General features: G+C 45.0%; 2 protein-coding genes and 1 long non-coding RNA gene across 4 annotated transcripts; 2 read left to right on the top strand and 1 right to left on the bottom strand.

Annotated features, from left to right (window-relative positions):
- Nucleotides 1-2,722: 2,722 nt before the first annotated feature.
- LOC122624919 (sorting nexin-27) lies at nt 2,723-14,922 on the bottom strand. 2 transcript variants are annotated; one of them, XM_043804696.1, is made up of 6 exons: nt 13,989-14,922; nt 4,534-4,636; nt 4,394-4,476; nt 3,487-4,322; nt 3,242-3,420; nt 2,723-2,924 (listed from the first exon to the last, which is right to left on the bottom strand). In XM_043804696.1, exons 1-6 carry the CDS (start codon nt 14,312-14,314, stop codon nt 2,856-2,858), a joined length of 1,596 nt encoding a protein of 531 aa, XP_043660631.1. In that variant the 5' UTR covers nt 14,315-14,922; the 3' UTR covers nt 2,723-2,855. The 2 variants fall into 2 exon arrangements, with proteins under 2 accessions (XP_043660631.1, XP_043660632.1); XM_043804697.1 differs by lacking the exon at nt 13,989-14,922 and adding an exon at nt 4,719-5,132.
- LOC122624921 lies at nt 2,834-3,262 on the top strand. The gene is made up of 3 exons (XR_006326522.1): nt 2,834-2,975; nt 3,039-3,095; nt 3,171-3,262. It is a non-coding gene; the product is annotated as an uncharacterized LOC122624921 (long non-coding RNA).
- On the top strand, nt 9,489-11,606 carry LOC122624920. The gene is made up of 2 exons (XM_043804698.1): nt 9,489-10,461; nt 10,739-11,606. The coding sequence occupies exons 1-2, from the start codon at nt 9,504-9,506 to the stop codon at nt 11,188-11,190; spliced, it is 1,410 nt and encodes a 469-aa protein (XP_043660633.1). The 5' UTR covers nt 9,489-9,503; the 3' UTR covers nt 11,191-11,606.
- Nucleotides 14,923-15,190: the final 268 nt, after the last annotated feature.

Here is a 15,190-nt window from a genome sequence, read left to right as displayed (position 1 = left end):
AACTAATATAGAAATGTATCGTAGGCAGAGAAATATAATTATGGTATTTCAATTGAAATAGTTTCCCTTTGAATATACTCTGAATACATTTGGTTTGCATGGCCAGCATAGCCTGTGGGCACTGTACCGCAGACGAAACGCATAGAGGCAATCGCACTGAATCACATATTAGAGACGGTAATAAACCGATTTAGTGATACACTAAACATAAAAAAAAAACGGGCATAACCATTCCACGTTTACAGCTTCTGATAAACCCACTACAGTGGGTTCAAGTTTGTTATAAACAATTCATCTTTGTACATTGCAAACGCCTCGTTATAATACCGTGAGGTGAGGCGATGCCCGATTTGAGAATTAATAGGCGGAGATCGCAGGCAAATAATTGTCATGCAATTCGCGATTCAAAGTCACCGCCAACGTTGGTCAACTCTTGAATTATGTATGTGCGTGTACTTTCAATAAGCCAATAGTACGACTATTTGCAACTCGTACAACCTTTACCACGGACTGCTGATGACCTCATGTGGCTCAGCACTCAATCTTCAGTTGGTTCAAGTCTGCAAAAAAGATACAAGTAATACAAACCAGAGACGCAGTCGAAAAGCAACCACTGTATAAGCGAAAATCTAGAAATGCTGTACATAACGCGATTAAACTTGATTCGAAGGGCCGCACAAGTCGCAGAAGAAATGATTTGAGTAATTTTGAAAAGGGGAAAAATGCAATTTGCTTTTATTATGCTTGTTTTCGATAAATTTGTTAAATTTGTTCATTTAGTTTTAGTTGTACACTTAAACGTTTGATGGATGTTCCAGTTCACATACGCATTTATTTATTTGATTTTTAATTTATCATTTAGCTTATTTTCGCCGAGCTGTGTTTTGTCGTATTAAATGTGTTCGAAAACATTGATAATTACTATCGTATTCATTAAGGAATGTATCTTCTTGTTAGCGTATATACTTTTCTCGATATTGTATGTGGCTTCTATTTGCTTTCGCGGTCCCCGAGACGCCCAACACTTTTGTTTGCTCAACAGTCACGAGACACAGAAAGAATAATTAAATAAACAACACGACAGAGCGTAGTTAGTTGCATAGTATTATTAATTATTATATGGAATACACACAAATCTAAACTAAGCGCTTGCTACATGTAAATGGCCAAAAAGAGAGAAATACAAAGAAAAAAAAAAAGAAAAAACGAGCGAGTAATAATAGTAAACATAATTTTAAATTCACATTATCGTAGGACTATAACTAAACATAATAAATACATTACGTGATCTACGCACATCGAGAGATTAACAAATCCAATACAGATACGAAAGAGATATGGAATCAATTAAATAATATATAAAATTAATCGTAATAATCGTGTAAATTGTAAATATCACAAGCAGACGTCACTTGCATCGTTGATAAATGTATGCCTATATGCCATTCTATAAGTTTGCGGATGTGTAATTGTGTTCTGCCTTAAAATGGTGTGAAATTGTTTAGGTTTTGAATTCGGATTCGGATTTTCCTAATGTGATTTCTTGTGAATTTTCCGAGGTGAAAGAAAGCTTGGCCTTAGCGCGCGATTTTCGCTTTTTGTGTTGTGCCTCTCTTTCTACTGCCCGCCTGCCGTCTCTTTCTACGTTACGTTTTTGAGTTCGCCTTTGAGTTGACATTAGTTGCGTTTTGAGTTTTGAGTTCTGAGTCTCGCTTTTGCATTTGTTCAATAACTATTAACGTTACCTTATATTTAACTAACAATTTCTATAGAAAGTTTCGAATGAGTACAATAATTTCAACATTTCATCGCTTTTATCTGATAGATTTATATTGTTTCGATTAGCATTTCTTTTGCTGATTTCTGATTTCGGTTTCATGCGTTCAGTTGAGAGTTCGTTCTAGGCCTTTCTACGTACATACAAATAAATAAATGATCAATGTCTGTTGATTTGTTTGCTAAACATTTATGTATATGTATATATATATGATGTATATTTGTGTATAATTAAAATTGACTTTTTACACTTCATTTTTCAAAGATCTCCTATAGCCGCTGCTTTCCTATGAGCAAAATATACAAACACAAACGGAACAAAGGGTATTTGGAAAAGTACGAATTAAATATTACGCTGAGGTTGGCTTAAATATACTCTTTTATATATTTTTGTTTGTTTGTTTGTTTTGTATTGTTTTTTAATGTACGCATGTCTGTGAGTGGTGTGTATATATATATATATATATTTATATTGTATAATGAGAATCGTCGGTTCTGCTTGATCTAAATTGGTGCCTGTGTTTGCTCTATGTGCTAAGTGCCGAAAACATTTGAAACATTTTTGTTGCTGCTGTTAACATTTTCCAACCTCGTCCAACCACCGGACCAGACGACCATCCCATCCGCATCCCAAGTGGGAGCCACGAGAGCCAAGGCGATTGCAATTGCTTGTCAATGTACAAATTATATAAATGTATATATATCAGTGCCAAATATACTTTACAATATATGTGGGTGAGGCATTAGGTGCAGCAGTGGGCCAGCACGAATCTGAGTCCCCAGATTCCGCAGCCCCAACAACTGACCAGCCGGAATATGGCAAGCTAACCGAAGGAGATGTGGTGTGGTGTGGGCTCAGAGGCGGAGAGGTCGGCAGTTGGGCTTCTCCCACCAACGAACCACTAACGAACAATGTGCAATGCCTCGGCCCGCCTGGTGATGCTTGGTATGGTACTGGGTTGCTTAATCTGCCCCTCCTGCCGTCGACGCCGTCGCTGCTGCTCTTTCTGCTCCACTGGCTCCTCCGGCTCCTGCTCCTGCTCCAGCTCCTGCTCCTTGTCCAGCACCTTACGCCTTCCCTAGTCGCCGCTGTCTTCCCACTTGCGCTCCTCCATGATGCGATCAAAGCAGTCCGCAAGGAATGCATGCTGCAGGATGGAAAACAATATTAATTAAATGCAATTCACATGGGAGTGGATGTAAGGATTTGTGGCTTATATGGTGTGCAGCTGACCTCTCTAAATTACTTTCCCAATCAACAGGACAATTGTATGCAAATTAATTATGTCTTGTACTACTGCGTTTAAATCACACAAAAGGTAATTAACCAAAACACTCCAAGTTCAATTTACCATTGCGTGTTTTGTCATTCGAAATATGTTACAATATTAAAGGGAATCATTTCTGTGTACAGCAGAGCTATACTATATGCCATTATATTGCACTGTTCCACATCCAAACTTACATATGGCGTGTAGACTTTGACCCAACGTGCTGGCTTATCTGGACGATTGTACTGAAAGCAGAATGACATGGACTCCTCGTCGCTCTCGGAGCGCGTGATGCTGTCCCAGGTCAGCTCGACCATTTGCGCCTCCAGCGAGCCATCCTCACGGCAGGCGTGCAGGCGAAAGCTCTTCATGCCTGTGGAGGAACGAGAGTTGTTGCTAGATGCGTAGAATAGAGGCGTTTTCAAATGCGATTACTCACCCACAGCGGGCACAACGTGTCCCTCCTTGCGACTATCACAGGAGCAGTGGGGAAAGACGACGTCTCCGTATCCTGGCAGTGTGCGGGCCAAGGCCAGATAGTCGCCCGCCTTCTTGGCGTCCTGCAGCGCCTTCAGCTCGTACAGGCGTCCATCGGCACGGATATTGCCGCGATTCACCTCGTCGACCGCCTGGTAAAAGATGAAGCGGCCAGCCTGCTCGCCGTCCGGCAGCGTCAGCTCCTTGGCCACCGAGAAGAGCCAGCGACGGACGCAGAGGCAGGTGGATGAGGCGGTGCTGTAGTTCTGCACGTACAACTGATGTGGAATCTCGTGCGGCTGCAGCTTCCGCTCAAAGTTGTACTCGACGATCTCGAACAGGTAGAAATACTGCTGCGTGTAGGCGGTGAGATTGGCGCGCTGCACCAGGATCTCCCATACCACCTGGGCATTGGAAGACTTCTTCACCGACACGGTGCTCACTTCATGATCGGGCAGCATCACCTTAATGTCCACCGGCGAGGCGGATATATCATCCTCGGTGTCGGTGAGGAAGTCCTGAACGGCATCACTCTCGGCAATCACCCGCACAGCGCACACCTTCTCCAGATACTGCTCCAGTCCGCGGCGCCTCGTGTCCAGCTGCTGTTCGCTCAGCTGGAAGGGCCACTTGCCGGGCAGCTTGGGAAAGTTGAAGCCGGAGAACTCCTTGCGCAGCAGCGAGTGCAGGTTGGCGAACTCCCGATAGCGACGCGAGCAGAGCTGCCGTCCAGCCATGTGTATATTGAAGACGATGTACCGCTCGCCATTTCGATTCACGATCCCATAGTCCGGTATGCTAAACAGCGGATGGTATATAACAATTAATGTTATTATCCAATTAATCACATTCGTTTGACGGGAACTTACCTAATGGGCAGCGAACGCTTGTCCGAGTAATCGATGTAGGAGTAGCCGCTCTGATCCTCCTGCGGCTCCAGTCGATCCGCCTCCTATTGAAGTAGTAGTGTGTCATATTTGTGGCTATATTAGTTATATTTTGAACTCACCTGCTGTGTCACCGATATCACCGTCAGTGTTAGGCAGTCTCCGCCGGATTTGATCAGATCTACGACCTGTTTATGTGTGGCTCCCTCGACGCTGACGCCATTTCTGCAATTAAGCGGAGAGAAGCATTAAAACATCAGTTGGTTTTCCATGGTAACATGGTATAGAAGCTATAGCGAAACCCAACCGAAGACAACGTTTCTCTAGGGCCGTCAACTGCGCATACTGAACAGAATGAAAGGGCAGCATTTCGAAGGAAGTTGCTAAAGTTGCAAAAGCTGCGAAGAAGTTGCGAATGGAATCGGTGCTGAACGATCGTCACTGGCGAATTAAAGGCGTTGCCATCGACCACAGATCCATTTAAGCGAAAATAACAACAGTGGGAGCCCGGAGATAGCGTCGATAATGGATGCATTGACATCGCAGTGGCGTTGATAAGGCGACCACTCTGGATGGTCGGTCGATTGGCATCCATTCGCCGATGCGGGTCAAGTTGGAATCACTTATCGTATCTATCTAGGAGCGATGCTCTCGAACTTGAAGGTTGATAGGCATAGAAACAAATGATAACCTTATTGTAGTGATAAGCACCTAACTGAAATGAGGCACAAGTTACAAGAATAAATCTGACAATCGAATAGTGTACAGCACAGAGGGCTTTCAATTCGATTAAGTGGGGAGCCAAACAATTATTGAATTGGAACGACAACAAGTAGCACAGATATTAGTAACACCACCACGAATACGCATTAAGTGAATCAAGTTGATAGCAATGAAATGGGAACAACGAAAGGCCTTGGATAAGGGCAGCTCGCAGCTTTCTTCCTCGCTTTCCTTCACTTCTCCGGAGGAAAAGGCGTCTTCCGGTTTGCCATTCGCCTGCCCATTCCATCCCATCCGTACCGTAGCGTAAGTAAGTAAGTAAAGTAAGTGAATAAATAAATCGCTGCAGATATCGCCGCACGTTGTGACGCACTGTGGAATGGTTGCAAAGCTCCCGAGACTCGCAGCATGACTCACATAGCGACATGTCAGAAATCCAGAAATCCAGAAATGCAGAAATCGGGGGGGCCAATAAGCGTTGGGGAAGAGAGGTGGAGATGTGGAGCTGTGGAGATGTGGGGATGTGGAGGAGAATGCAGTGCAGGAGACAGGCGCAAACAGTTGAGCGCCTGAAACTGAATCTGAAACTGAAACCTAAACCAAGACGCGTCTCTGCTCTGCTCTGCTCCGGAAACCTGTTTGCCATGGAGCCCAGCCAGCCTGCCAGCCAGCCAGCCACTTGGTAAAAATAGTTAAGAAATACAGCAACGATACAAAAACAAGACGGAAACACAATAAAGCAGAAAAGATCACATCGAAAGAGCAGCAGCACAAAGCACACAGCACACAGCTATCTATGCATTTATTTATAGGCGAATGCAAATGCCTTTCCCTCTTAATTGTGTCCGACAACATGAGGCGAATGTTTTTTCCGTTTACGACGCGACTGTATCATTTTCCATTAATTGTCGAAGCTTCAATTTAAGGCATCTTAGCTAGCCGTGCAGCTTGGCAGCTTGGCAGCTTGGCAGCAGCTTCTCTGGGTGCGAAAAAGGGTATATACAAAACCAGGCACAGTGGGACAGGTGGCACAAGGCACAGTGGGACAGGTGTACAAAGCCACACCCACAAAGTGTGGCATGTGAAGCAACATCTGGGGGCTATATGTCTATTGGCTTATTCCCAAGAGCATTTCATATCGATTGACATCTACGTGGCCACTTTCGTATGCCACTTTCGATTGCAACTTTCAATAACTTTAAGTTACTTGGATTTCCGGCATACCTTCACATCCAGGGTATCTGCAAGGCTGATGGGCCGAAGCAACCGTCTTGGGCAAATACTAATGGGATTTCTATATCCATTTCGGTCAATGTTTATTCGCGATTTGTGTGCATTTCCCTCCGGCACTAATTGGACATGGTAATGCGACTGGACTGTGGGACTGTGGGGTGGACTCGCTACTACGGGGTATGCAATTGTTTAAGTCCGGCAAATCGAATAAATATTTGCCGGGCACCGAACAAATAATAAAATCCGAAATGTTTACACACGAAATTTGAATAGTTGAGGGCAAAATGAAAAGATAATTCGCACATATAGGCTATGCAGAGTGGATTTCAAATATCTAAAAATACGCTGAGCAATGTGAAGAGCAAATAATAATGCCCAATATATCTTATATATATATATATATATATATGCACTGGATAGCACAAAGTTGGCGCCTGCATTCCATGTTTATATCTAATTCACCTTGGACACGTAGTCCCTCGCCTGCATGTGAAATGTAATTCCATTAACGGGCATGGAAATCGAAAATTAATTAAGCCCAACAGGAGTCCGTTGGAGGACCTGACATGAGTGCTTAACAAGTGTCCTTCCATTGCTTAATTCTCGTTTTCAGTTTCAGTTTCTGTTTCTGTTTGATGTGCCTCGCCCCGTGTCCGTGTCTGCTCCCGAATCCCAATCCAAATCGTTTCGTTTCCTATCCTATTGCTACTCCCAGTCCCAGTGCCCAGTGCCCACTTCCATTTCCCGTCGCGTTTATTTTGGGCTTAGTTTGGTCCGCATGAAGCCGAAAAGTGAAACCTGAAAACATGAAAACCTGAAACCGCCACCAAAACTCCTCGGTCTCTGCTCTCGGCCGCTCTAGGAAATGCGGAAATGTGGGCCAGCCAGTCCGACAGCCAGCCACTCCGCCAGTCAGGCAACCAAGCCGCAACCACATCGACATCCCATTGCCCATCGCCCATTGCCCCATGCCCTCCACCATCCCCATCCCCATCCCATTCAATCCGAGTCGATCCAGTGACGTAAATCTATTGATTATTGTCGGGGCATATGCCACAGACCAGCAGCAACAACATTGACACAGAACCCAACCGCAAACACAAATTCGTGGCAGCATAAAAAAAATCAATTTAGCTAAAGGTCTCGATTGAATTGGTCAACGTGTTTTATGTTGAGATCTTTGCACTTTGTCTCGAACATCTTTGGTATTTAATATGTATTCCAGTTGGGAACTCATGTTGCTCCTGTCTCCTTGCCATTAATAAACACCCAAGTCCACAATGCACACACATAACATAGCCAGCACTTGTGGTTCCACATGTGCTGGCTACAAATCAGCTAATGACCCTTCAATAACTCAAGCCATATGCCACAGTAACATTAGAGCCGTGTGGCAAGTTCGAAATGTCCCAAGCTGGGAAATTGTCTGCCACTTGCGTGCTGTGCTTAAAGGCTTCTTAACACTCAATTTACTTTCCGGCCCGACAAGATGAACTTTAAATTGTTTGCTTAAACTTGTACATACGAATCGCTTTGGAAGCTGCATGTATTATAGTATGTCGCACCATGGTTATAAAGGAAAATGCCTTGGGAGTAAATGGGATGCAGGCCCAGGAGTTGCAAGCAGTTGCAAAGAGTGAAAAATGGGGGGAGCTGAAAAAATTGTGAAAGAAATTTCCGGCTCAAGATGCAATTGTTCCTCTGCGTTTCAATCAAGTTCCTTTTTTATTGTCTGCAATGCCTGCAAAGTTGTACTCGTTGTATTCTACGGATACATTTTTTCGTGCATCTTGATATGCACTGAAAGAAATTGTTGGAAATGGGATTTCATACCGCTCTGATAAGCTTTTTAAAGCCTATGAATGTCACGTTCAACAACTATTTATTGCTATATTTACTCAAATGTTTCCACTTTGTGCACTTTTGCGTTGACATGACTGTGGCGCTTTTATTTGTTTTTAACGACAATTGCTTGGAAAGCAAAACGAGCGGTAAACTGAAAATAGTTCATAATCCCCATTGATTGAATCCCACAACCTTAGAACAGCCACCCACCCACCAACAACCTCATTGTACCCCCACAAGTACAATGTTAAGTGGACTGAGGGCTGGCCAAGTGCAAGCCGAGCACAAAAGCTGCAGATGGAATATGGCCAAAAGGAATGTCTTGTCTGGGGTCTGGGGTCTGGGTTTCTCAATCAAGTGATGTATCCAGAAGTATCCTTTCAGTGTCCTGTTTGCCTCAAAGGAGCAGTCGCAAAAGGGCAATTCATCAAACCCTCTTCCGTACTAATCCTCCCATTCAGGGATCAACGAACCCGTCCCTCCATTCGACCTCCAGAGTCTACAGTCTAACGAATCCAAGTTCACTTCAAAGTGCACTGCTTAGTTGGCCCATTGAATCGGCCAAGAAGTTCAACAACTTCCAATTATTATCATACGACAAACGTAATTGATGGCCCATTTTCCTGTTGAAATGAATTAGGTTGCATATATGAGTTTATGAGTTAATTCAGTCAACAAAGTTGAGACGTAGCAAACGCAAATTGTCCAAGGAATTTATTTATTCAATTTGAATGGACAACAAGTGGGGGTGTGAAACTTTCTCCGCTGCAAATGTGGGTTAAATTCGCAGGCAAATTGTGTTTTCTCTCGGCAAAAGTTTATTGTTTTTAATTGCCCAATGTTACTGAACGCACGCAGAGCACTGGATTCATTCTCTGTTTATTCCAACTTAAAGATAATAATGTCTTTTGTGTGTGTTTAAGTGGATTTCAAGACAAGCAGAAGGGCAATTAGAAATGGAAACCTTCAATGAATGATGTGCACAAGAAGTTTGGGGATTCCCCTAACTTAATATTTATACTATGGTTTTTGAAACTCCTTACTCTCTAGATCTAGTTCGCTTTTGGGGTTCCGTGTTTCTAGAACCAGTCAGCACTCGGAGAGTGGAATCTTCAGCACTTTTGGGACCAACAAAGAAATACCATTTCAGCAACTTATCCGGACCAATCAGTGCGAACTTGGAACCACTTGAGATTCAATGGCTAATCTAATCGCAGTGTAGCCTGCATTATACTTGCCCTCCAGTTCTTTGTCGCCGCAGTTAGTCCAGCGATTTGAGACCGATTAAACGATGGCCAGAAGACCTGGAACACTGGATTCCCAACTGCCGCTCCTTGCGGTGGGCGGACTACTCATCCTGGGATTGGCCATTGTCGAGTCCCTGGAGTGCTATGCCTGTGACTCCGCTGAGGATTCGGAATGTGCCACCCGACCGGGTCAGCAGCTGGAAGTGGAGGAGTGCCAGCAGTCGGGCGACGAGTGTGTCACCTCCATATCGGCGGGATTAACGCGACGCGGCTGCCTGGCGCGTTTGTATCCTAATGGCTACTGTGCCGCTCCATGTGACCGGTGCAATACGAGCCTGTGCAATCGGCACGTTTATCCCACGGATCGATTGCGTTGCTATCAGTGCAGCGGCTCGGATTGCATCGATGTGGCCAGTCGGCCGCAGTACCTGCTGCCGTGTCCGGTTTATCGGGAGGATGACAGGTGCTACACGAACGTAGTCCACTTATCCAACACCCAGCGCGGCTGTGAGCACACCAATCTGCCGACAACCTGTCCGCATGTCTGTCTGAAGTGCAATTACAATGGTTGCAATGCGGAGAAGACCGTCACGGAATCGCGCTGCCTTCAGTGCACCCACAATCGATTGGCCCCCAATCCGGACTGCCTGCGGGACCAGGATCCCCAGGATCCCCAGGCGATGGCGGAGCAGCCCAAGTGCTCGTTGAGCAACTCAACGGTGACGCATTGCGTCAACAAGGTGATGTACGGACACAGGGAGAATTGCTTTAGCTACCTCAACAGCCAGACGGAGGTACTCCAGAGGGGCTGCTCCACCAGCATGGGATTCTATCCCACTGGCGACCTAACCGAGTGCCACGGCGAATTCTGCAATGCCAATTGCCAGGATATTGTCTGCGCCGCCTGCAACTCCACCGCAAATCCTGCCTGCCGTTCTGGCCGCAATTTGCCAACGGAAAAGTGCGCAGCGGGCACCACGGCCTGCTATTCCTGCGAGCAAGGTTAGGGTGAGTGGGGAATCTCATCTCGACCAGGAACTGCTTTTCCTGTCCCTTGACCCACTCAAACTGTCAGTACTTCATTTGGAAATAAAACTTGTTGGGCAATGCATCTCTTCGGAGATTTTCAGTTGAATGGCATTCGTTGATTTAATTTTTGTTCCCTATCTTAATTGTTCTCAATTAATCAGTTCCCTTTATGAGCAACTGCCACCATCGATTCATTAGTGCTTAACCTCGTGAATGCAACCTTTGTAACCCATATCCCTTGTAATCGCAGATACCTTCCTGCGACGTGGCTGTGCGGATGCGGATTTCGCACCTGCAGCTCTGGGCGAAAGTTGCCAGTTGTGCCGCGACGCGGACTCCTGCAATCGCTACTCCGTCCGGAGCTGCTACCGCTGCAGTGCCCAGGACCAGGATGCGGACTGTGCGGCCATGAACCTGCCCACGGCGATGACGACCAGCAATTGCTCCAGCCCCACGGAGCTGTGCGTGAGCACGGTGCTTAGCCGGCTGGACGGGATCTATACGGTGCGCGGATGCGAGGGTCAGGTGCCGGAGTGCTCCGCCAATGATCCGTACTGTGTCCGCTGCAACGGAAGTCTGTGCAACGATGCACCCACTCTCTGGCGTCAGACGCAACTCGGATCAGCAGTTGCTACGGATCAGCAGTTGTCGCATAGCTGGTGGTCACTGCTGCAGTACTGGTGGTCCAGGAAACTCCGATAAGCACCCATTACATGGCTGGCTGGACGAACTATGCGCCGATATCTGATTAATGGGCGTGGCCAAGGGGCGGATGTGTTCGGCGGGAGGTAATGAAGCGAGCGGAACGCCCCCGCAAAATCGGGCAAACAAAAGCATTTAAGTAAACAAGCTGTGGACTACTAAACGGGCTCACTGGACACTGCTGCTCATTGGAAGTACGGATGCCATAAATAAGGATTACATATTGTGTTCCATAGATCATGTATAGCAAATAGTTCCTATCTAGGAGAATTGTGTATGTTTGATGTTTACATATTTTGTATATGTGCATGTATTTAAAATGTAGGATATCATAAGTAAAAACGGGGCTAGTTTTTTGGAGCTAGAAGCCAGTTTCGATATGAATATATTCATATTTTTGATAAACTCTCAGCGAATTTACGTATTAAATAATCATTAAAGTGGAGCACAAATATATTAGCGGGATTTAAGCGCTTGGTTCCAGTTGAAAACTGGTTCGCAAAGGCGGAAACCAAATGCAAATTTGTTTGCTTTTGCTTTCTGCTTTTTGCATTTTGCCTCTGCAGTTTGCGCTTTCTTGTTGCTTTTGCTTTGCTTTTTCTTTGCTTTTGCTTTGCTTTTGCTTTGCTTCTGCTTTTGTTAGCTCACGCGCAGCCGAATTATAACGGCTGTCCGCCGTCGACGTCGTCGTCGTGGTTGTCGTTGTTGTTATTTTCACTGATAATGAAATGATGGGCACTGCAAATAGCAACAACAAGCCGCATAATAGTCAAACCCCCTCCCAGCCCCCCTCTTTCCGCTAACATCCACGTCACTCATTCTATTTGCATAGGAAAAGTGTGGAAAATTTGCGAATTTTCCGTTGCCGACAAGGGAAGGTGACAATGATAATTAAGTTGCTGCATGCTCTCCAGTGCGACGAAACTTTGGTAAAATTTATTAATTGAATTTCGTACCGAAACCAGACTGTATGCTGTACTGTGCGCTAGAAAGGGACAGCGAAACCGCACCCACTATGAAAACAAAATGAAACTACAAGAGTAACGAAGTACAGTGAACACTAAATCACTTTAAATTCGTAATATATGGGAATTACCTAATTAAACGCAAAGAAGTTTTGTAAAGATAAAAGATAAAACTGCACTTTTCAGGATTTAATATTATAGATTTTTAATTGAAACACCATTCATGCACTCTATCGAAAGGGCACTGTACATGAGTAATGAAATAAAATAAAATGATTGATGGACAGCCTCGAAGAGAAGAAAGGGGAAGAGCGAGAGGAAGAAAGGGGAAGAGCGAGAGGACGGATAGGGAAGAGAGGGCAGAGAGGGACACGAGATATTCACTGATAACGGGTATCGAAACTAAAATGTCAAAAGATGCTAAACAAAAGCTTCGCCAGACAGGGACGCAAGATACGGGCAACGAGTGAAGAGCAGCAGTGTGAAAGAAACAATACAATGCGAGAAAAAAGAAATATAAGTGAGCATTTTAATTAGCCTGCATGCAATTGTGTTGGACTGAGTGTGTGTCCACGTGTGTGTGTGTGTGTATGTGTGTAGTGTGGTGTGTCATAATATTATGCCACTCGAGAAAACATAGAAACACAGAAAACCGAAGTTTAAATTAAATGGATATAATGGCCAGCAATAATGTGATAACCTCCATTAAACGAAAATATTTTTATTCAACAAGCAAGAAAGTAATTGATAAATGTGGTTCCTTATCAACATGTTCCACTGACTCATATTTCTCCATCGTCATACTTCCTTGTTTCAGTGTTATTTAAACAGGAATTCCGAGAAACTGATAAGCCCCAATATCGTTTCATGAAAAAAATGAAATACTAGCTCTGCAGAAAACTCGCGATTATTATCTAATCGTACACACTTATTTTGTTTTAATAATATATGTATGTACATGCCTTATTCAACAGTTATAAGATATATGGCTTGTATGACCGGTATAGCTCATATTCCTTGTAACTTTGGGGCTTTCTCCCTTTTTAACCCCAATTTTCGGTAACAACCCTCTGAAATCCAGCAACAACCACCAACGCCATGCAGGTAGATGTGTTTATTGATATTCCCGGGCTTTTTTGACCCACTACGAATTCACCTCCATTTCCAACTTCAACTCCAGTTCCCCCAGCACGCCCCCCTCCCCCTCACACTCCATCAGAAACAATGAAAAAAGTGGGCGGGGTCAGAGGTCGCACATGCAAGCCCTTCGTGGGGTTAACTTCGCTTACTTAACCCCTGGGCACCCCGAAAATACCAACACCATGAGCCATGAGCTTAAAGAGCTTACTCTTCAGATTGCCCTTTGAATTTATACAAACTGTATGTAAAATTAACTTCCTCGTGCACCAAAAACTAAAATTCAAACTATAATTTGATAAGAGAAACGTATTAGTTTGGGCCGAGTTGAACGTGTTTAAAATCCAGTAACTTGTGCGCACATTTTCCCAATTAGTGTTGCACATGCCTTAAGTTACAAGTAGACAAGTGGTCAAAAGCAGGTTTTAAACTCGCTTAAACTCAATAATGACTCTAAGGACTTTATGAAGTTGAAAGCAGTTAAATGCAAGGACGCAGCACTTTTCGATTGAGAACTAGTTTAAGGATACAACTCTTTAAAAGAGAGATTAATGAATCAGCGATATTGACTATATATTAAATATTTTCAATCACAGTTAATGATAGTATCAGATAGTTATTAGCTCTTTAAGCTCACATTGATATCACACCCCCCAAAAGATGGAAACTAGCCTACGTAATGTGGATGGTACTTACACTTCCAGGATGCGATCGCCCTTCTTGATGCCCGCCTTCTCGGCCGCCCCGTTCTCAAGGACGGCGCTCACGTGCTGAAGGGGGGCGTACAGCTCGCCGTTGATCGAGCGCAGTTGACCCCCCTCGGAAACTTGGCCACGCACGTTGAAGCCGAAGCCCGTTTCCGTTTTGTAAATGGTGACGACACGGGGTCCATTCGCTGTGGTCACGCCTACGCCGACGCCCATGACGACCGCGCCGCCCCCACCGCCGCCCGATGATGCGGACACCACGGCGCTGGCGGGGGTTGGGTTTGGGAGGGGATGGTTTTCGCCAACGATGCTCATTGCGCCGGTCGTTCGCTCTCGCTCGCACCTATGTAGTGCGTGCTCTTCTGCCTCCTCCACCCACCTCCGTCCGCCAGACCCCTCTCCCTCTGCTGCTGCTGCTGCCCCTCTCCGACGTTCCTGCTTTCCACCTTTCCGCTTCTCAGCGCTGTGTTGTTTGCACAATATCTTTTGTTGTGTTGTGGTTATTTCGCTCTTTTATTTTGCGTAATGTTTTCTGCAACTTCTTTTCGGCACACACACACAACAAACCACACTCGCACACACACACACACGTATAGAGACAGGCACCGCCACTTTTACTTTTTACGCTCCTCCTCCTTCACTCCGCTTCGCCTTCTGCACTGTGCTCCACCGAAACTTCTCCTCTTCCTGCTCTTTCGCGCGCACACACACACACGCGCACACACCGCAAAAAAATAGATTATTTATGGGACTTATATTAGTTAACACACACGCTAGTGTTTTCGCTACTTATTTTATTTTCGCGCTGCGCATTTTTGTTCCGTTAGTTGGTCTGTTCTGTGTGTTGATGTTCGTAGCGTAGTCTTCCGATAGCTTTGCGAGTATCGCAGTGACTGCCAGTCGATGTATCGGTGGCGTCCTATCGCAATGGAATCCGATTGCCGACTGCGACTATCGTGAGAGACTTCAGCTATCAGCTGATCGGTTATCGATAACAATCGTTGCTATGCAACACTGCTATCGCCGGCTGAGAGCGTGAGTAACGCAATTGTGAGTAAGAGCACAGTGGGGCAATAAATGGTGTATATGGTATATTTTTAGTAAATACTATTTGTATGCTTTTGTATTATTCAGTATTATGCGCTTATTTAAACAACACTAATAATACTGTAATCAAGAAAATACTATGCT

The sequence above is a fragment of the Drosophila teissieri genome, chromosome X (genome assembly GCF_016746235.2).
Source record: "Drosophila teissieri strain GT53w chromosome X, Prin_Dtei_1.1, whole genome shotgun sequence".
Lineage (NCBI taxonomy): Eukaryota > Metazoa > Arthropoda > Insecta > Diptera > Drosophilidae > Drosophila > Drosophila teissieri.
Note: the sequence above shows the minus strand (reverse complement) of the source record. Positions and strands in the feature narration are given on the sequence as shown.

Coding starts and splice junctions, on each gene's coding strand:
- LOC122624920 (XM_043804698.1), top strand. CDS start 9,504: ATGGCCAGAAGACCTGGAACACTGGATTCCCAACTGCCGCTCCTTGCG. Junction 10,462..10,738: donor CTGCTATTCCTGCGAGCAAG/GTTAGGGTGAGT, acceptor TTGTAATCGCAG/ATACCTTCCTGCGACGTGGC.
- LOC122624919 (XM_043804696.1), bottom strand. CDS start 14,314: ATGAGCATCGTTGGCGAAAACCATCCCCTCCCAAACCCAACCCCCGCC. Junction 4,477..4,533: donor TGATATCGGTGACACAGCAG/GTGAGTTCAAAA, acceptor CTACTTCAATAG/GAGGCGGATCGACTGGAGCC. Junction 3,421..3,486: donor ACACGTTGTGCCCGCTGTGG/GTGAGTAATCGC, acceptor GTTCCTCCACAG/GCATGAAGAGCTTTCGCCTG.